This window comes from Ambystoma mexicanum, chromosome 3q, assembly GCF_040938575.1.
Source record: "Ambystoma mexicanum isolate Mex_15411 chromosome 3q, UKY_AmexF1_1, whole genome shotgun sequence".
Taxonomy (NCBI): Eukaryota; Metazoa; Chordata; class Amphibia; order Caudata; family Ambystomatidae; genus Ambystoma; species Ambystoma mexicanum.
Window position 1 is genome coordinate 56421135 of NC_090926.1, and position 17075 is coordinate 56438209.

Sequence of the window (17075 nt, forward strand, 5' to 3'; positions counted from 1 at the left end):
TGGTTGAAGTACCACCTGTGGTAGTAAGGGTCTTGCTTGTAATTCAATCAACTTAGTCAAATGTTCTTGGAGTCTAGCTTCGACCTGCATCTGATAGGTTGCTAACTGGGAAATAATATTGGCTAGGTCGGCCATTTCTTCCGGGGGTGTGAGAGTTCCTTCAGTCGATTTTTCTTGTCTGATTCAGAACCAACTCTTGACTCCCTCAGACAAGGTCTCAGTCTTCTGAGTCCACCGAAGGATTAGATCCCAGGGAGCCAACCTCTAACCCTTGATGGTCCCGCAATGGATGATACATGGGAACCAAAAGAAAAAGGCTTGGAAGGAGGGGTTTTAGAGCACTAGGTCTAATGAAAGTAAAGATGGGTTGCACTTAGAATATTATTCGACACCACTGTTGTATGTTAGTGTGAGAGAGGAAGGGTGTCTAATAACACTTGCGTTTTAAAGAACAGATCCTGTTGACCAGTCGGAACACAAAGTTGGGAGAACCGAACCTCTTTTAGTTTGGATATGCGGTCAGAGTCAAGGAGTTAAACGATTCTGTTTTCCCCTTCTGGTGGTACAACAATTATCCGCATTGGTTTACATTTTTATCAGTTTAATCAAATCCCACTGCTGACACCATATATAAGGAACTCATGGTGGCAACCGTAATGACAGACACAACTGAGAACAGTTCATGGGTGTTTATTGAACTGTATAAATGAGTGAGAAAAATGCCTAACCTAAATCTAAGATGGGAGCAAGCTATGACCAGCAAAAAATAATCAAGCGGTCTGTCAGGAATAAGGGCCTGTGGTGCAGGAGGAAGCAGGTACGGCATATCTAAAAACTACAATTCCCAGCAGGCATGGGGAAATGTGTAGTTCCTTGGGCCTGTCAATACTCAGCTGCCGGCACTTTGCAATTAGGGATTGGGCTCTTAACGGCTGCCCGTCCGTGCTCATGTGCTGTTGATTAATGTTGGAGAGCATGGGCGGTGACGGCGGCAGGAGCGAAGCAGGAACGCTGAAGGTGTACGCGAGTGGCGGGAAGGAGTCACGCCGGTCATGTCGCAAGGCATCTTTATATCCCGGGGTGCGGCGGCACACGCTCCTTAATCTGCTCTAGAGCTACAGGTCCGGGTCAGCCGCAGTAGGCTCCCGGACCATCAGTTAAGTGTTTCTATGTTTGTTTGCTTGGCGGGTTTACGGCATTAACATGGAGTAATTCAAAAGCTTCAAGTATTTATGTCCGGACGTCTGAGGAAAACGTCTGGACCAAAAGTTAAGTGAAGGCACATGAATCCTTGGTTTTGGGCAAGATAAACGCCAGTCTGGTAGCAGGCACATTGTTTACCTCACGTTCTAAACACCAGGGAAAATTCAACTCTTCTAATCCGCATTTCCAGTTATTAAGTTTTTTCTATGTGCAGTGTATTATGTTAATCCATGTTTTGTGAGGCATGTGAACGTCTCAATGTTCTCTGTTCATTAACAGTGTATTATGGTTTTAAGTCATTTCCAGTCATTCGCTTTTCCACATGGAGAAAAGCGCCTTTCTATGTGCATTATGTTGTGCTAATCCATGTTTGTTCACGATTTGTGTAGGGTGGCGTGTTATGTGTTAACAAATTACTGAAGATAGAGTCAGGTCAGGTTGCAGGAGTATTAAGCAATCCAGTCAGGAATTGTAGGGGTCTTTTGTCGGTTTATGTCTTGTTGTCTTCCCTTCCTTCCCTTTATTTGTCCATCCCCTTTCCCTAACTCCTTCTTCCCCCCATTGGCTGCCACGTGGCTACCTGTAATTCGAACATCCAGGCGCCCGTGCCAACCACGGTGGGAGGGGTCGATCCATTCGGCTTCTGTGGTTCGGGAGAGGGGATTGAAATCCTCCTCCCTTAAGTTCAGTTGTGACACGGTCCTAGTGGCGTTGTGCCAAAATTAAAGGGCCTATACTTAAAAACAAAAAAAAAAAAGAAAAACTATTACCAAACATTACCGCTAAGTTATAAAACAGTGTGGGATAGTGTTCATAAAAAAACAAGAAAGAAGTTTTCACAGAATAAGTCAGGATGTTATAGCCGAGGTCTCCCTTCCCCATGTTTTCTAGCACAGGACAAAGGTGGGACTATCGAGCGCAGCACATTCCTGGGCTTTTCCAGTACCGGGTTACAGTTCCTTTTAACAATATCAAGGATCTTCTGTGTCCATGGCTCTTTCAAGCAAAGTCTCTTACTTCAGAGGGCCTGATGTATTGCAAACGATAAAGCAAAAGTTCCTTTAGTTTTCTCATATCATCGCGCTATTATCCTTCACCCGTGGATCCCCCTCAGCCGGGCTCCGATCAGTTTCTCAACGGTAGTCGTGCTCAGGCCAACCAATAGCACTTCGCTTTTTCACAATGGGGAATTCACTTTCCTTAGCTTTTTGCTTGACGTCCCTCAGTTGGGTTCACTACTGCCTTTCAATCACTCTTTCAATGTCTTTTTAAACAACCACTCTCTTTAGTTAGGTGCCCCTCAGCCGGGATCAGCCCTTCCTTTAGCTTATCCAGCCCCAGTCAGGGTTTCTCTTAGCCCCCAGTCAGGCTTCACACAGTTCACACAGCGATGCCCTCAGCCGTGCACAAGCGCCAATTTTACAACTCTTTTTACTTTAACAACATGTCAAGGACTTTCGATTGTACAAGGGATTTGGCTGGTCCCTTGTATGACCACCTTGACTCCTCCCGTCGGTCTTCCCTATGGCCTCTTGGTATACGGATCTTTAATCGTCTTCCTTGTTGCCACTGCAACCTTAAGTTTAACATAGTCCGGCCCCTTTCAGGTTCACTCCTGACTCACCGGCTGTGGCGAATGCATTGGCGTTTCTTTTGCCGCTGGAGTCCAGGATGGTGCCACAATGTTAACCTCGTCTCCCCGCCCTGACTATCAGTGCGGGAGGGTTCCATGTAGCGCTGACCTACGTCACACCATCCGCCAGCTGCGATCCCCAATCTTATGTTTCTTTGTTAAGCCTCTTTGCGGGTCTAAGTTGAACAAAGGGCAAGGGCAATTCGTTCCTTGACGCCCATTCAGGTCGCGCCGCCTTTCTCCTCCGTTTGAACTGCCGTCCTGGAATCACTCCTTCCTTGAACGTTCCACTTGCTCAGAGTATGCTCTCGTGCTCTGCCTTTTATCCCTTTGGGGAAGGGAAAGGGCAGTCGGGTGTGCGAAATTAGTGGCAATTGCCTGACTCTGCCTGACCTTTGAGTTGGGACATGTCAATTATACGGATCTGCTGTTAGTCTGTTGTCTTTAAGGGTAATCGGTGTCTGTGAGAAAGTGTTTGTGTTAAGAAAGTGGGGGGGGGGTTGATGTTTTAAGTACCCTACAGAGTAGGATGGGGAAAAGGTGTTGTAAAGAAGGGATACCGCGTCTCACCTGTCAGTGTCCCACTTCCACTTCGCGAGGAACCCCCCATCCAGGTGATCCTCCCGCACTGGTCCACCTCCAGGAACTGGATCCAATAGGGATGGCCGTGTCCTGACCACCTTGATGACAGATCCCCGGGGACTAGCAAGTGAGACACCTTAAGGTTTCTCACAATACCCACCCACTTCACTTTCTGTTTCACTGCATTTGGTGAACGTCCGTTTCAAAGAACGGTGGCGGTAACTGAATATATTTGTATCTACTTTTTGAGGTTATGAGGGCTTGCCCCATTTAAAGAAACACAAATAATTGGGTAAAACTGTCACTGCAATGAGATGTCCCAAATCAGCTTTTTCACTAAGAAACCCTTCCCAGGTTAATCCTTCCTTGTTTCAGTACCAATTCCACCCGTAGAAGACCTCATTACTGCAACTGCTCCCACACATTCCTCACCGTTTTCCATGTTGATGATTAGCCACCTTAGAAAACAACTCTGAATTTAATTTGTCTGTGTTTCTCTTTAGCATTCTACACATCAGATTGTCCCTTACTTGCCTATAACCTGGTGAAGATATACACCAAACATAGAAGCATTACTACCTCAAAGTTATGTTTTTATTCAATTCGTACAGTACGGCTGAAAGAATCAAACGACACAGGCCAAGTTGCTCACTCCAGGCAGGTTTTTTCTCAGGTCTTAGTTGTACTTGCAGAGCAAATGCACAAGAAAGCAGTTGAAAACACAAGCAGATTTGCTCATTTCACGCAGGCCTCACAACATGAGGACAGACGTCTAAGATCAGAACAAGACCCAACAGTAGCAACACCGACTTCAGGGATTGACTGACAAGCTGAAGGATGCATTCCTTAGCAGAGCCACAGACTAAATTGACTTTAAAGTGTCCATTGTAACAACCGCCTGGCCCTCTCAGGCCTATTAGATCTGGCTCTGTTGGCAACGTGGGCTCTCTGTGAACACAAAAAGTTAGAGCTATTGCCACTTGAAGTGGTATTTGTTATGTAGTAAAAGGAGTTGAAAACGCTTGAAAATATTATGAATGTGCTACAAGACGGCCTCCCGGATGGGTCTATAGCACAAGGGTGTTGGTTAAAGTACATGTATGAAAGGTGTTTGTTAATCATGTTGTACAGTTGCAAAAGGTCACACATAGCAGGACATTACAGGCATCACAAACCTTTGAGAACAATGCATAAGGGCGCAATCATCAACTGACCATACAATGCAGCACTGCATGCTATAGCAAAACAAAACATTGCATGTGGAATGACAGTGGGTGGGAGAGAAGGGCCATGTGTGCTTGTGCTGGCTCTCCCGCTCCTAGTAGATACATTGTACTTGTTGTGTAACAAGGATCAGGGACTGGTACTTTAAGGTGAGGAGGGTGGCTGCCAGGGAACTTGCATCATTTCCCGAGGAGCCTTGCTCGATGCTCGAGGAGCCATACATATTTAGGTTGGGAGAAAGGACTCCCAGGGGTATGAAAACACAGGTCCCTCATTTGCTCCTTTCTTAGTGTAGAAGGAGCAACAGAGAGCAGTCTGTGTCAAACAACCTTGCACAGGTTCTGCGCCCAGCAAGCACTTCTTAGCCTTTGCCAATCAGGGAAAAGCTCAGAAGGGCATGAACAGTCTTTGTCAGGAAATCTGGGCTCTGGCCTGATCTTTGTCTGTTTGCCCCTCAAAACTGCCCCAGTAATTCCTATATGCTGGGTGATTCTGAGCTAACAGGCTAATTAAATGTTCATAGAGAATATATTCACAGACCTTTTATACAAATATAAAAATAGACATCTTAAACATATATTTATGGCCTTATAACATCAAATACACTGTTACCCTACGCATTAACTATGAAACGCATGCAGTGCAACATAAATAATTTCTTGATTACAGAAAATAATATTGAATACAATGAACCCTTTGAGTCCCTTTAGCATGTTTGTATACACCCTAGGAAAGTGGTCTAATTTGGGGGTGGAAGCAGAATAAATCCTCTGCATCCAAACAAAACCTGTATGTATTTAGTTCTGGCAGTTGAGCTCTGATGTAGGCGAGCACTCAAAAGTTAAAACCCTAAATTTATCCTGGGCAAATCATTCATGTTTACCAAGTTAACAGATTTCCAAAATGTTTAGCATGTTTTGAATAAACAAATATCTGATCAAAATGCCTTGTCTGTGATCAAGCCACTAAGAAAATCGTGTCTTATTATTGGAGTAGGAGGATGAAGCATGCAAGGAATAGTCTAGAATGGCCCTAAAGATTAGGCATGCTAATAACCAGTCTTACTTTGTTGTTTCTAGTGCTATGTAACATCACTAGAGCCTTGTTTTGCCTGTCCATCTTTCTCCAGGCCTTACCATGAAAGACGGTGAGTTGATCAATCTAAGTTACACAAATCTGTTCAGCCTCTCAACACGTTCTTTTGGGCCAGCGCTTGACTGCTACATGCAGAGTAACACTTACAGGGAGGTTTACTTAGGAGTCTTTCCATATCTTAATTACATGTCCAGATGTCAACGTGCTTTTTAACTCAAGTAAATACAGTCAGTCAGAATACTTTAATACAAACAAACACGACAAGCATAAAATACAATATTTTGATAAAGCAAAATCCAATGGCACAGTCACTTACACATAGAATATGAGCATAAAATATGAGAGCACATAAGTAACAATAAGTGCATTGTTGAATAGAACATGTACACATTTACTACAGAATCTTTAAAAGGTTGCATCGGCTCAGCCATGACCTATGCACATATTTGGCAACCACAAACATGTTTACAGCATCAACTGTCCCTCTGTCTGCAGAATAACATAGCGTCTCTTATGGTGCCATTCTTAACTGATGGAATCTCGGCCTCAAATAGATCCTCTATAATACAAATATATTGGGCATGCTAGAAGAAAATGCTCCAAAGTTTAAAGTTTGTCCTATCACAGCAATATGGGCATTTCTTAGGTTCTGTGGCATCCCATTTGCTCTTTATCTCAGCCACCTGGAGAATACTGAATCTCATGCTGTCGTATAAATTGTGCATGAGCTCATTATGTCCAGGTAGGACTCATAGTCCCCATTATATACATTCAAGATATGCACACTCCCATGTTGCATCCATCTTATTTGATCCTAATTATTTTGTTGTAAACCATTTTAGGGGTTACCCCTCTATTCTGTAGCATATTTCCTAGTTGAACTGCTTATTTTTTGACCGATTCTTTTTTTTCTTTTTTTCCTCAATAATGTAAGGGCATGGGGGCCGTGGCTAACTGCCATGTAGAGCGGACGTGTCTCCTGTGAGCTCCGTGCCGATGTGCCATCATAAGCTGTTTTTCATGTATTTCTGCTAACTTTTTAAACGCTGCAACTTGCACCATTCGTCGCCGGATCCCATCAGCAGTCGTTTGATCCGTCTTTCAGACGGTTGGAGACAACCAACGCCGACATACGTCGAGTGAGAAGTGCCGGAGCCGAGAACTTAAATGGCGGCTCCCGCATCCTGAGTTTCGAGGGACCGGAGCGCGCCTGCCCCGCGGAGGACGTCGTCCATCGGAGCCCGCTGGGGAGCCGGAGCAACCAGCCGGCCTGCACCTGGGTCGGGAGAGAGAGGAGCGGAGCAACCGTGCTCGTAGACAGAGCGAGCCGCCCCCTGGGCCTCCATCCAGCAGCGTCCTGCCCGTGACCGTGGAGCCCAGCGGAGCCCTGACAAGACCGGCGGCCGGCCGGAGCCGCGAAGGTGAGCGGGGCGGGGGGTAACCAGTGATAGAGGACCTGCGACCGCATATTGCTGGGGCCTCAACCCCCCTCCCCGCCAACGCGTATCTGCGCCTGGGAGTGACGCCATAGCAGACCCCACCACCTTGCGCCCCTCAGCAGACACCGAGGGCGGCCCAGGCCCGACGCACTGTACAATCACAAGAACTGGTGAACCCACGGGCGGCCATAGCTTACCCACCTCCCACACGGACTACACCCACAGGACGGGGTGCAGGCACCGCGGAACCCCCTGGGCCTGTCGCCTGCCTCCTCGGATGTACAGAGCCCCCCCTTGGCACCCAGATATCGCCACCTCTCCCCCCTCGTGCCTTCACTTTGGCCCCGGGCCCTGCAGCAACAGTGCAGAGCACCCCTCCACGTCTCTGACTAGCGGCCTACCACCTGCGCCCCCGGCGCCCTCGGCGTGAGTGGACTGTGTGCTTTCAAGATGGCTGGTAAAAACGACAGGCCCAAGCAACGACAGACCACCATGGACACATACGCAGCCAGCGAATCTCCAAACCCTGAGAGCACGAATTGTGTGCCCACAGATCTTCAACCGGACCCTACGGCACCGACGATACCCTAACCCAGTAACACCCAGCTCTTCGAAGCCATCAGACTTCTCCAAACAACAATGGAGCACGAAATTGATGCCATTGCCATTGACCTGGGTCTTGTGCGCCAAGATGTCTGCTCCTTGGCCGGCAGGACTGAGGCGCTCGAAACACAAGTCAAAGAAAATACCGAATCCAAAACGCATCTCCTCCGAGACGTAGACGAGCTCCAGCAAAGGGTCAAGAACTTGGAAGACAGGGCAGAGGAAGCGGAGGGGAGAGCCCGTCGCAACAATATTCGTCTCCTTGGGCTACCTGAGGGTATCGAGGGCTCCGACCCCACTAACTATATTGAGAACCTCCTGCTGCAGGAGGTGGGAGCTGGCAAACTCTCCCAAGGTTTCTCCATTGAAAGGGCCCACAGATCCCTTGCTAAAAAAACCTCCACCGGGCGCTCCACCCAGGCCGGTGATAGCAAAAGTCCTTAACTACAGAGACCGAGAGGTAATCCTAGCCTTTTCCCGGGCAGGTGGCCAAATCAAACGAGACTCCGCCACAATTGCAATCTACCCTGACTACACCTTCCAGGTTCAAATGAACAGAGCCCAGTTTATACACACAAAGGCCAGACTGAAGGCAGCTGGGTTGCGTTACATGCTCCTGTACCCTTCAAGACTTAAAGTGCTACACAACAACAGGGCACACCTAGCGTTTCTCCCGCCATTTCGATAGGAATCATGCAGCCTTCACCTACCGCCGGCGGGTGAATTGAGCCCCTACACAGCTGATTGGATCCTGATATGGAGACACTGGAGTCAAGGTTCACTCCATCCCCTGGAAATTTCTTTCCTTTTTTGGGTGTACATACCCACCCATAGGGCACCTGGTGACCTATGCACGGTCCTACGGAGCGGAAACGGGATTGTCATAACGAGGGTAACCTCGCTGGGCTAGTTCTATGTTCGGGTTGTTTACAGTTAATGGGGCAGGGTGGGAAATGGGGTGTTACTACTACAGTTGGGAACTACAAACGGGAATTACCAAGACCACGGAGGCACTCGTCATGCATTTCTGCATTAATAAGACTCAGAGTCCTGCTGGCCCCACACGTCCGTCTACGCAACACCTATGGCTGACACAGTAAAGATTGTTACGTGGAACGTTAGAGGCCTGAACAGCTTCGTCAAACAATGACACGTCCAATCCTACTTGAAGAGATGCAAGGTCGGAATCGCCATGCTCCAAGAGACTCACCTATCTGCCAAAAAGCTAGACGCCCTGGCCAAAACTTGGCGTGGCACCGTAGTGGGTTCCACATACTCCTCCTATGCCAGAGGGGTCCTGATCTGGATTGCCCCCACGGTCCCCTTCAGGCTTACTAGCACTAAATCGGACAACGAGGGGAGAATGTTTGTGGTTTGTGGTTCTATGGAAGGCAAAGAGCTATGCCTTGTCAGCACTTACGCACCCAACCACGATGCAACTACCTTCTTCCACTGCCTCTATACACGGCTCACCCCATATATGGACAGAATTATGATATGGGGGGCGACCATTACTGCACCCTTTACCCTTTGCTGGACAGATCCGACGACAAACACGACCGCCCCTCCCCTCCGGCCAAAATACTTTCCAAACTAGTCCACCAGTTGCAACTCAGTGATATTTGGAGGGACCAGCACCTGGGGCAACGCGAGTACTCCTTCTACTCCCCACCACATGCCGTGCATACCAGGTTAGATTATATTTTTCTCAGCCAGACACAGCAGTCTGTGTTTGTTGACGCGCACTATTTGCCGAGGGTGCTGTCCGATCACTCTCCCCTGCTGGTCACCTGGGAGGTGTTCCCGCCTAGACCCCCCATACCCATGTGGAGATTGAGAGCCGAAGCTCTACTTGATACAGCATTCAGAGAGCACATTAGAGACGAGAGCGAAGAATATTGGGAGAACAACCTACGTAGTGTTAAATACATAAGCACCGCCTGGGAGGCATATAAGGTGGTCATGCGGGGTGAGATGATCGCAGCAGTTGGGGGTGCCCAGAGATCCATCACAACCCTGTTGGAACGAGCCGAGGGAGTCCTGCGCGCCCACGAGGGCAGGGCTGACTCATCTCCCGATCATTTACTTAAAATTTCCGAACTCAGACAAACCTGCCTAAAGCACTGGGAAGCCCTAGGTAAACTAAGCTACGCCAAACACACAGAGAGAGTCCATGCCCTGGGGGACAAACCCGGAAAACTCTTAGCTTGGCTCTACAAAAGGGAAACCCCCAGGCTGCCCATATGCCACATACTCGCACCGGACGGCACTACCGTGCATACCCAACAGGAAATTAACTCGGTTTTCTCTAGCTACTACCATAATTTGTACTCTGAGAGCCCCCCCCCCTCTGACACGGGGATCGAGGCGCCCTTGACGTCATCGATTTGCCAAAACTAGACTCGCATCTGGCCGAGACCCTCGACGAGCCCATCAATCCCGACGAGGTTAAGGTGGTAATTAGAACGCTACCAGCTGGGAAGACCCCGGGCTCAGATGGCCTCCCAGGGGAGTTCTATAAAACCTACGAAGAAACACTCGCCCCTGTATTGGCCCAGGTCTATAATGAGGCCTTCGAGCGTTGCACCCTCCCGGATTCCCTGAGCGAGGCCGTGATAATACCCCTACTCAAACCTGGGAAGGACGGGGAAGATTGTGCCTCATACAGGCCCCTCTCCATGCTAAATGTAGACTGCAAGATCCTCACCGCATTGCTCGCCAACAGACTACGCAGAGTGATCCCATTGTTGATCCACCATGACCAAACTGGATACGTCCCCGGACGATCCATTACTGAGAACCTGCGTAGGCTACATCACGTTATTTATAGTACCGAGGGAAGACCACAGAAACTCGTGGTGGCATCACTGGATGCCACCAAAGCTTTTGATTCTGTGAGGTGGGAATGGCTATATGCCACTATGGCAAAGATGGGAATAGGCCCTGTATTTCTGAAATGGACCCAGTTGGTGTACGCCAACCCCACTGCAAGGGTACGAACCAAAAGAACCTTTTCTGCGAAATGGTCCCTACACAGAGGCACCCGTCGGGGTTGCCCCCTATCCCCCATGCTGTACATCATCGCCGCCGAGCTTGTAGCAGCCTACCTGAGACAGGAATATGGAGATGGGGGCATCACTATAGATGGGACAACTCATCTCGTCTCTATGTACGTGGACGACACCCTCTTATATTTGCAGGACCCTGAACACCTCCTACCCTACATTCTCGAAATAGAATCTTGCCTCTACCCCCTAGCCGCACTACACAGTGATTATTACGGGTCCCTCCCTCCCCTAGATCTCGAATAGCTGGCGACATCATTTAAATATTTGGGGATAACCATACATCGAAACCCCGGCACAGAACATATACTTAACACCGTAAAGGCCAAAAACTCTCTCTTGAAGTCCATGGAGTTTTGGGGGCGGCTCCCGCTCTCGGTGGCCTGGAGGGCGGGCCTTCTTAAGATGGTCGCTCTGCCCTGCCTATTGCATAACTTCACTAACATTCTCTTCTATATCTCCCCCGCGTTCTTTAAAGACCTCAACAAGCTCTGTAGGGGCTTCCTCTGGCAGGGAGGCAGGCATAGGGTGGCATTGGAGACCCTCCAGAGACCATACGAGAGGGGTGGGCTGAAGATCCCCAATTTTGAACTCTATTTCCTAGCCAGCCAGCTGAGACACATTGTGCGGTGGATGGCCGACGAAAGCACAACTGACACACGCCTCCTCCAGCCGGCCCTCCCCCAGCTATTACTTAGGGATCTGCTGTGGACCAAGAAGAGTGCCCTTGAACACTGCCCTTACCTCGTTAAGCTGGGACTCTGACTCTGGAAAAGGGCCTGCAAACTGGTCGGGTCTGAGGACCCCTACTCCCCACAGATCCCCATTGCAGCACTCATGTCCAACCATTCCTGGGGGCAACTTGAGACCCGTACACAATGGGAGCCCTTCGGGGTGGCAACACTTGGGGACCTAATCCAAGAGCAGATGGTTTTGGCCTTCCCGGACCTTTGCAACGCCACTGGCCTCCCAGCCGGGCAATTCCTACTGCACAGAGCGTTCATACTGGCCCTGACTAGCAGGTGGCCTGTCGCTATTGACCGGAATGATGAAAACAAATTTATCGAAATGATACTTAATGCCGCCGAGGGGGACCACGAAACCTCACGTATTTGAGGCCCTACTATGGGGCTCCACCAAAGACGACCTCAAATGCCGGGACAAATGGGAAACCGAACTGAACTTGGTTTTTGAAGACAAAGCCTGGGGTGATATAACCCACTACCACAAAAAAGTCTCCCGAAACGCCCGCTTACAGCTCATCCAACTGTATGTTACGAACAGAGCGTACCTCACCCCGGAAGCCATATCCAGATTTACCGGTGCGACCACCCAATCATGCCCCAAATGCAGCGAGCCCAAGGTTGGCATGACCCACATGCTCTGGGGATGCCCAGTGATCAGAGAATTCTGGACTCAAGTGAGGGAAAGAGTGGCTGGCGCAGACATTGACATTGAAGTGGACAAACCCTCAGCATGCATCCTGGGCATGTATGGGCGCAGCAGGGAGAACGAACCCCTCAACAGGCTCAGAGACCTTATTTATATAACTGCCAAGAGGCGTATAGCCATGGGGTGGAAGAGCCCCAGAGGCCCACCTATGCCCCTATGGTGGGGAGATCTTACAAAGTGGACTGCAGCGGAAACTGCGGCATGGGAGACTGCGATCCAAGTGCAGAGACTTGACTCTAGCGAAGAGCTACACACCGTTGGGTGGCCTTAACAGTACCCCTGCTATATCCAGAATCACATGAGGGTGAGATAACCGGGGAAGGCAACCCGGGCCCGAGCATGGACTCATGACGAACATAGAATTTACTGTGGTCTTGGAGGGGGAAGGGAGGGAGGGGTGGGGGGGAGTTGGGGACTTACCTTCTGATATGCTCAACCATTACCATTGATGCCTGTTTTCTCCTTGTTATAGTTTGTTATGAAACTAATAAAATATATTTTAAAAAAGAAATGTAAGGGCACGGGAAGTTTTGGATACAAATTCTCAAAGGTAGAGGAAATGTAAATATGAGCACTAGAAATCTGAATATACTTCTTTTCTTTCAGAATTATAATTTTCACTGCAGACCATAGCTACTGGGCTTCATATAAAAACGACCAAGCCTATATACTATGAAATTGTTCACAAATAATATACTCTGCATCCAAAGATCTATCTTTTCAGGGAGGGGGATCAAATTAGGGGCTTATAACTGCTCTCCTGTGGTCGAGCTAATCTGTGATGCATCTCTAAACAGTGTTGTCTGAGAATCGGTGCAGAAAACAGCTGGCCTGAGATTGATCACCAGGGAAAAGGTTGTTGGTCTTGTCTTTTGCATTTACTAGTAACAAGAAAGTACAACTAGATACCACCTACCAACTTTCTGTGAAAGTGATTCTACTCCATTCAAATTCAATTGACAAGGTCTAGGGCAGACTAGATGACCACATTTCATGATCATGGAGTGCATCGGCAGTGTTTTTTTTAAAACAATATAGTAAAAGTGCTTCGATGACAAGACAGGAGTCATACTTTTGCCTAAAGAAGAAAACTCCCCTCTGCTTCTCCCTCCCTGACCCAACCCTTTCCACTCTAAATACACCACCATTTTACTTTTGGCTGACTTGCATCGGTCTCGTGAAACTGCCGATAGGCCTACATCTGTTTTGTTTTACCGCATATCTGTTTCCTTTCTCCTCTGATATGACTGTCGGCTTTCCGGATTTTATCTCGTGAAGCATTTTCCATCACCCTCCATTTTTTTGTTATGCTCATGCGCTGCCTGCCCGATTGTGACTTCCACCTACTGATCCCCTCACACTACCTTTTTATCTTTTTTTCAGCTCTGAAGAAGCTCAGAGAAGCAGCAAATGCAAATGATGTAGAAACTGGTAAGTATTGGCTGTTACATATTGTTCTGTGTCAGATCCAGCCAGTTATGGGAAACTGCGAGTGAACTGTGGCACCTGCAACCTGGACATTGGCTCAAGGAAGGCTATACCCACACATACCATCATTACATACGCTACCTGCCACTGGGAGTAAAGCCTCTTATGGTCTAAGGCATGTCGGCACACACTGAATATACATTGCGTGTTTGTTTGTTTATTGATTTGATAATGCGCACCAAGCCCTTGCGCAGCTGGGCGCAGCAGTACAAGAAATCTCAAAGCTTACTTACATTGCCTGTCATAATTTAGTACATACATGTAGTTTCAGTGTGAGGTACAATGCATGATACAGTACAGTCATTTGATATAAAGTGGATAGAGTAAGTGAGGTGAGGTAGTCATTGCTATTCAAGGAGCATAGAACGGTGGACCGGATAAGAGTCAGGCTAGCACAACGTAGGTAGTGAGAGCCTATGAATACAGCTATGAGTAAGAGGATAAATAAGTCACAGGTGTTTGACAAAAGTTGTCAAAGAATGAGGAGGTTATGAGTCATTGGCTCGAAGCCAATTGAGAGCATTCATTCTGAATCTAGCGCATGGTAGGGGGCGTCTAAGGTCAATAGGGAGTGAGTTCCAAGTTGAGCAGCTTTAACTGGGAAACTAGTTCCTCCGGCCGTGGTAAGTTTGAATCTAGGGATGTCCAGCAGGAAGGTATTGGCAGATCTCAGGGGTCGGGAAGTGAGTTTCCTGGTGATTTTCTCCGATAGGTAGGGAGGTTATAGATTGTTGAGACATTTGGAAGTGAGGGATATAGTTTTGAGGAGGATTCTGTCCTTTATTTTTAACCAATGGGCTTCCTTCCTGAATTTAGAGATGTGCTCTCTCTGAGGGATATTCAAAGCTGCTCTTAAAGCGTTATTTTGCAATCTTTGGAGTTTGTCAGTAACATACTTATTGGCACCTGAGTACAGGGTGTTGCAGTAGTCTAATCTAGACCTGATAAGAGCGTTAGCCAGGGTGATGCAACTGGCATTGGACAGGAATGGTCTAGCAGCTCAGATTAATTTACAGGTGTAGGTGGTAGTGGAGGAGAGAGAGCTGACTTGCTTTTTTAAGTTAAGAGAGGAGTCCAGGCAGAATCCTAGAGTTTTTACCTCAGGCATAACCTTAATGATATTGTTGTCGATGTTAAAAGATGTGTAATTTGGGGTTAGTTTTTTTAAGTTCGAGTCAGATCCGAGGAGTAGGATCTCGGTTTCATCGTCATTCAGACAGTGGGCGTGGGTCGCCATCCATGCCTGAATGAGGAAGTATATTTTATTCACCATAGCCAGGTCCTCTTCATAGTTTACCGAAAGGGGTATGAGGATCTGGCTGTCAACTGCATAATTAGTGTAGGTGACAACCAGTCTGTCCAACTTGTCAAATAGTGGTTTGGTGAAGATATTATACATAGTGGGTGAAACGCAGGATCCCTGTGGGACTCCGCATGTTATTTGGATAGCATCGGTACAAGAGGAGGTAGAGAAAACTCTCATGGTCCAGTTGGCTAAGAAGGATTGAACCCCAAGCAAGACCTGTGAAGTTGGCAGCGAGTCTTAGGTGGCTGCATAAAACTGCATGGTCCACCAGGTCAAAGGCTGCTGACAAGTCCAGCAGTAGTTGCAGGGCAGTTTTGCCATTGTCCTTTAGCGCCTCAATTTTAGTCTTAAGGTCTAGCAAGGCTGTTTCGGTGCCATGGAGAGGGCGGAATCCTTATTGTGGTAAGCCTAGCAGATGATTAGTTTCTAGGTAGTCTTGAATTTGTAAGTAGGCTACTCTGTCAATAATTTTGAGTAGGAAGGGTACCGTGGTGATGGGTCTATAGTTAGTGGCTATTGAAGGGTCAAGAGTTTGTTTTTTCAGTAAGGGGAGGACCCAGGATTCTTTCAGGTTGGTAGGAACAGTGTTTGATTTGAAGGAGGAGTTGATGAGCTTTGAGATGAAGGGGGCTAAGTCTCTGGCCGCATCCTTTATTATTTGCGCTGGGCAACTGTCACCCTTGCAGTTGGAGGGTTTCAGGGAGAGAATGACCTTTTCGGTATCGATAATTGAGATCGTTTTAAAGCTGAATGGTATTGGGCTCAGTGGACGGTGGTAGTAGTTGGTCAGCGATGGGCAGGGAGTCTTTTTTAGTTGTTATTTTAAGTTGGAGGGAGGAGATTTTATTTGAGAGGGCGTTCTGTATGTTAGTACACCATATCTTGTCCTTAGGGACAGTGTCCACTGGTTTTATTGGGGATTCCATTTCACGGAGGATGGAAAAGAGTTCCTTTGTTTTTTTTGTGTTCATAATTTCTTTCTTATAGTGTTTCCATAGTTGGGCTAATTTAGCTTTATTGTTGTTGGTAGGCGAGTTGCGCCAGATGGCTTGTATTTTTCTTTTATGTTTTCTTAGTTCATTAAGTTGGGGGGTGAACCAGGCATTCAAGTGTGCTTCCTGTTTACTTTTGCGCAGTTTGGTAGGGGCAATGGTGTCTAGTGCCTTGGTCATGGCAAGGTTGGAGGTGTCCACTAGGGTGTCTGGATCAGTGTTATTCTCGGAGGAGCGGGATAAGTTTTTCAGCAGAGATATCTTTTTTACTTCTGGTAGGTAGAGGGGGTATCATACTGATAGTTTTGGGGGTAAGGAGGTCAAGTGAGGCGGTGAAGTTGATTAAGTAGTGGTCTGTCCAAAGTTGAGGGACAATGTCGGTGATAGTAATGTTACAGTTAAGTGTGGTGTGATGTTACCTCCTGCTTCAGAAAAATATCGGTAGACTGTTAGTGATGTCTTCTGTTGCAAGAGATTCCAGTTCATACTATTACATTTAAAGGTGTACTAAACCTTTTAGTTTTGAGTAGTAATTGGGAACAGAATCCTGCTCTGCTTTTCTGCTGCTGGGTCTCGAGCCCTACACAAGATCTTGTCTTTTGGCTCTCCACTGATGTTCCCAGGGGTCGGCTGGATTCATCTTTGTACCTGTGGGAAGGAACTGTGACTTGCCTGGCTTTTCAGTATAACCGCAGGTCAGCCTACAGCCTTTTTATTTCGCCAATGGGGCACTTTCCTACGTATGACACTGCAGAGTACTTACCTGACTGGGGCATATTTTTAGGGCCATCCTATAGTCTTCGCAAATCCTTGTGGACTCCCCTCCCGCCCTCCCTACTCTCTTACCCTCCCCCTGATTATTAGGGATGTTTATTCTATGTATTACACTCCTACCTAGGATATAAATTGTATCACTGAGCGTTGCTCATGTTTCCCTCCTTGTAATATGCCGTTCTGGGCCTAAGGGTTGCCTTTCTAAAAATATATCCCGGA

General features: G+C 47.6%; 1 protein-coding gene across 3 annotated transcripts in view; it reads left to right on the top strand.

Annotated features, from left to right (window-relative positions):
* Window positions 1-17075, top strand: part of ANKRD54 (ankyrin repeat domain 54) — a 544971-nt gene that overhangs the window by 124503 nt on the left and 403393 nt on the right. For 2 of the 3 annotated variants that reach the window (XM_069653072.1, XM_069653071.1), the window contains exon 2: window positions 13680-13727. The exons of the other annotated variant lie outside the window; for it this stretch is intronic. In XM_069653072.1, the coding sequence (XP_069509173.1) occupies window positions 13680-13727 (48 nt within the window). The remainder of the gene's footprint in view (window positions 1-13679; window positions 13728-17075) is intronic. 3 annotated transcript variants of the gene reach the window in all.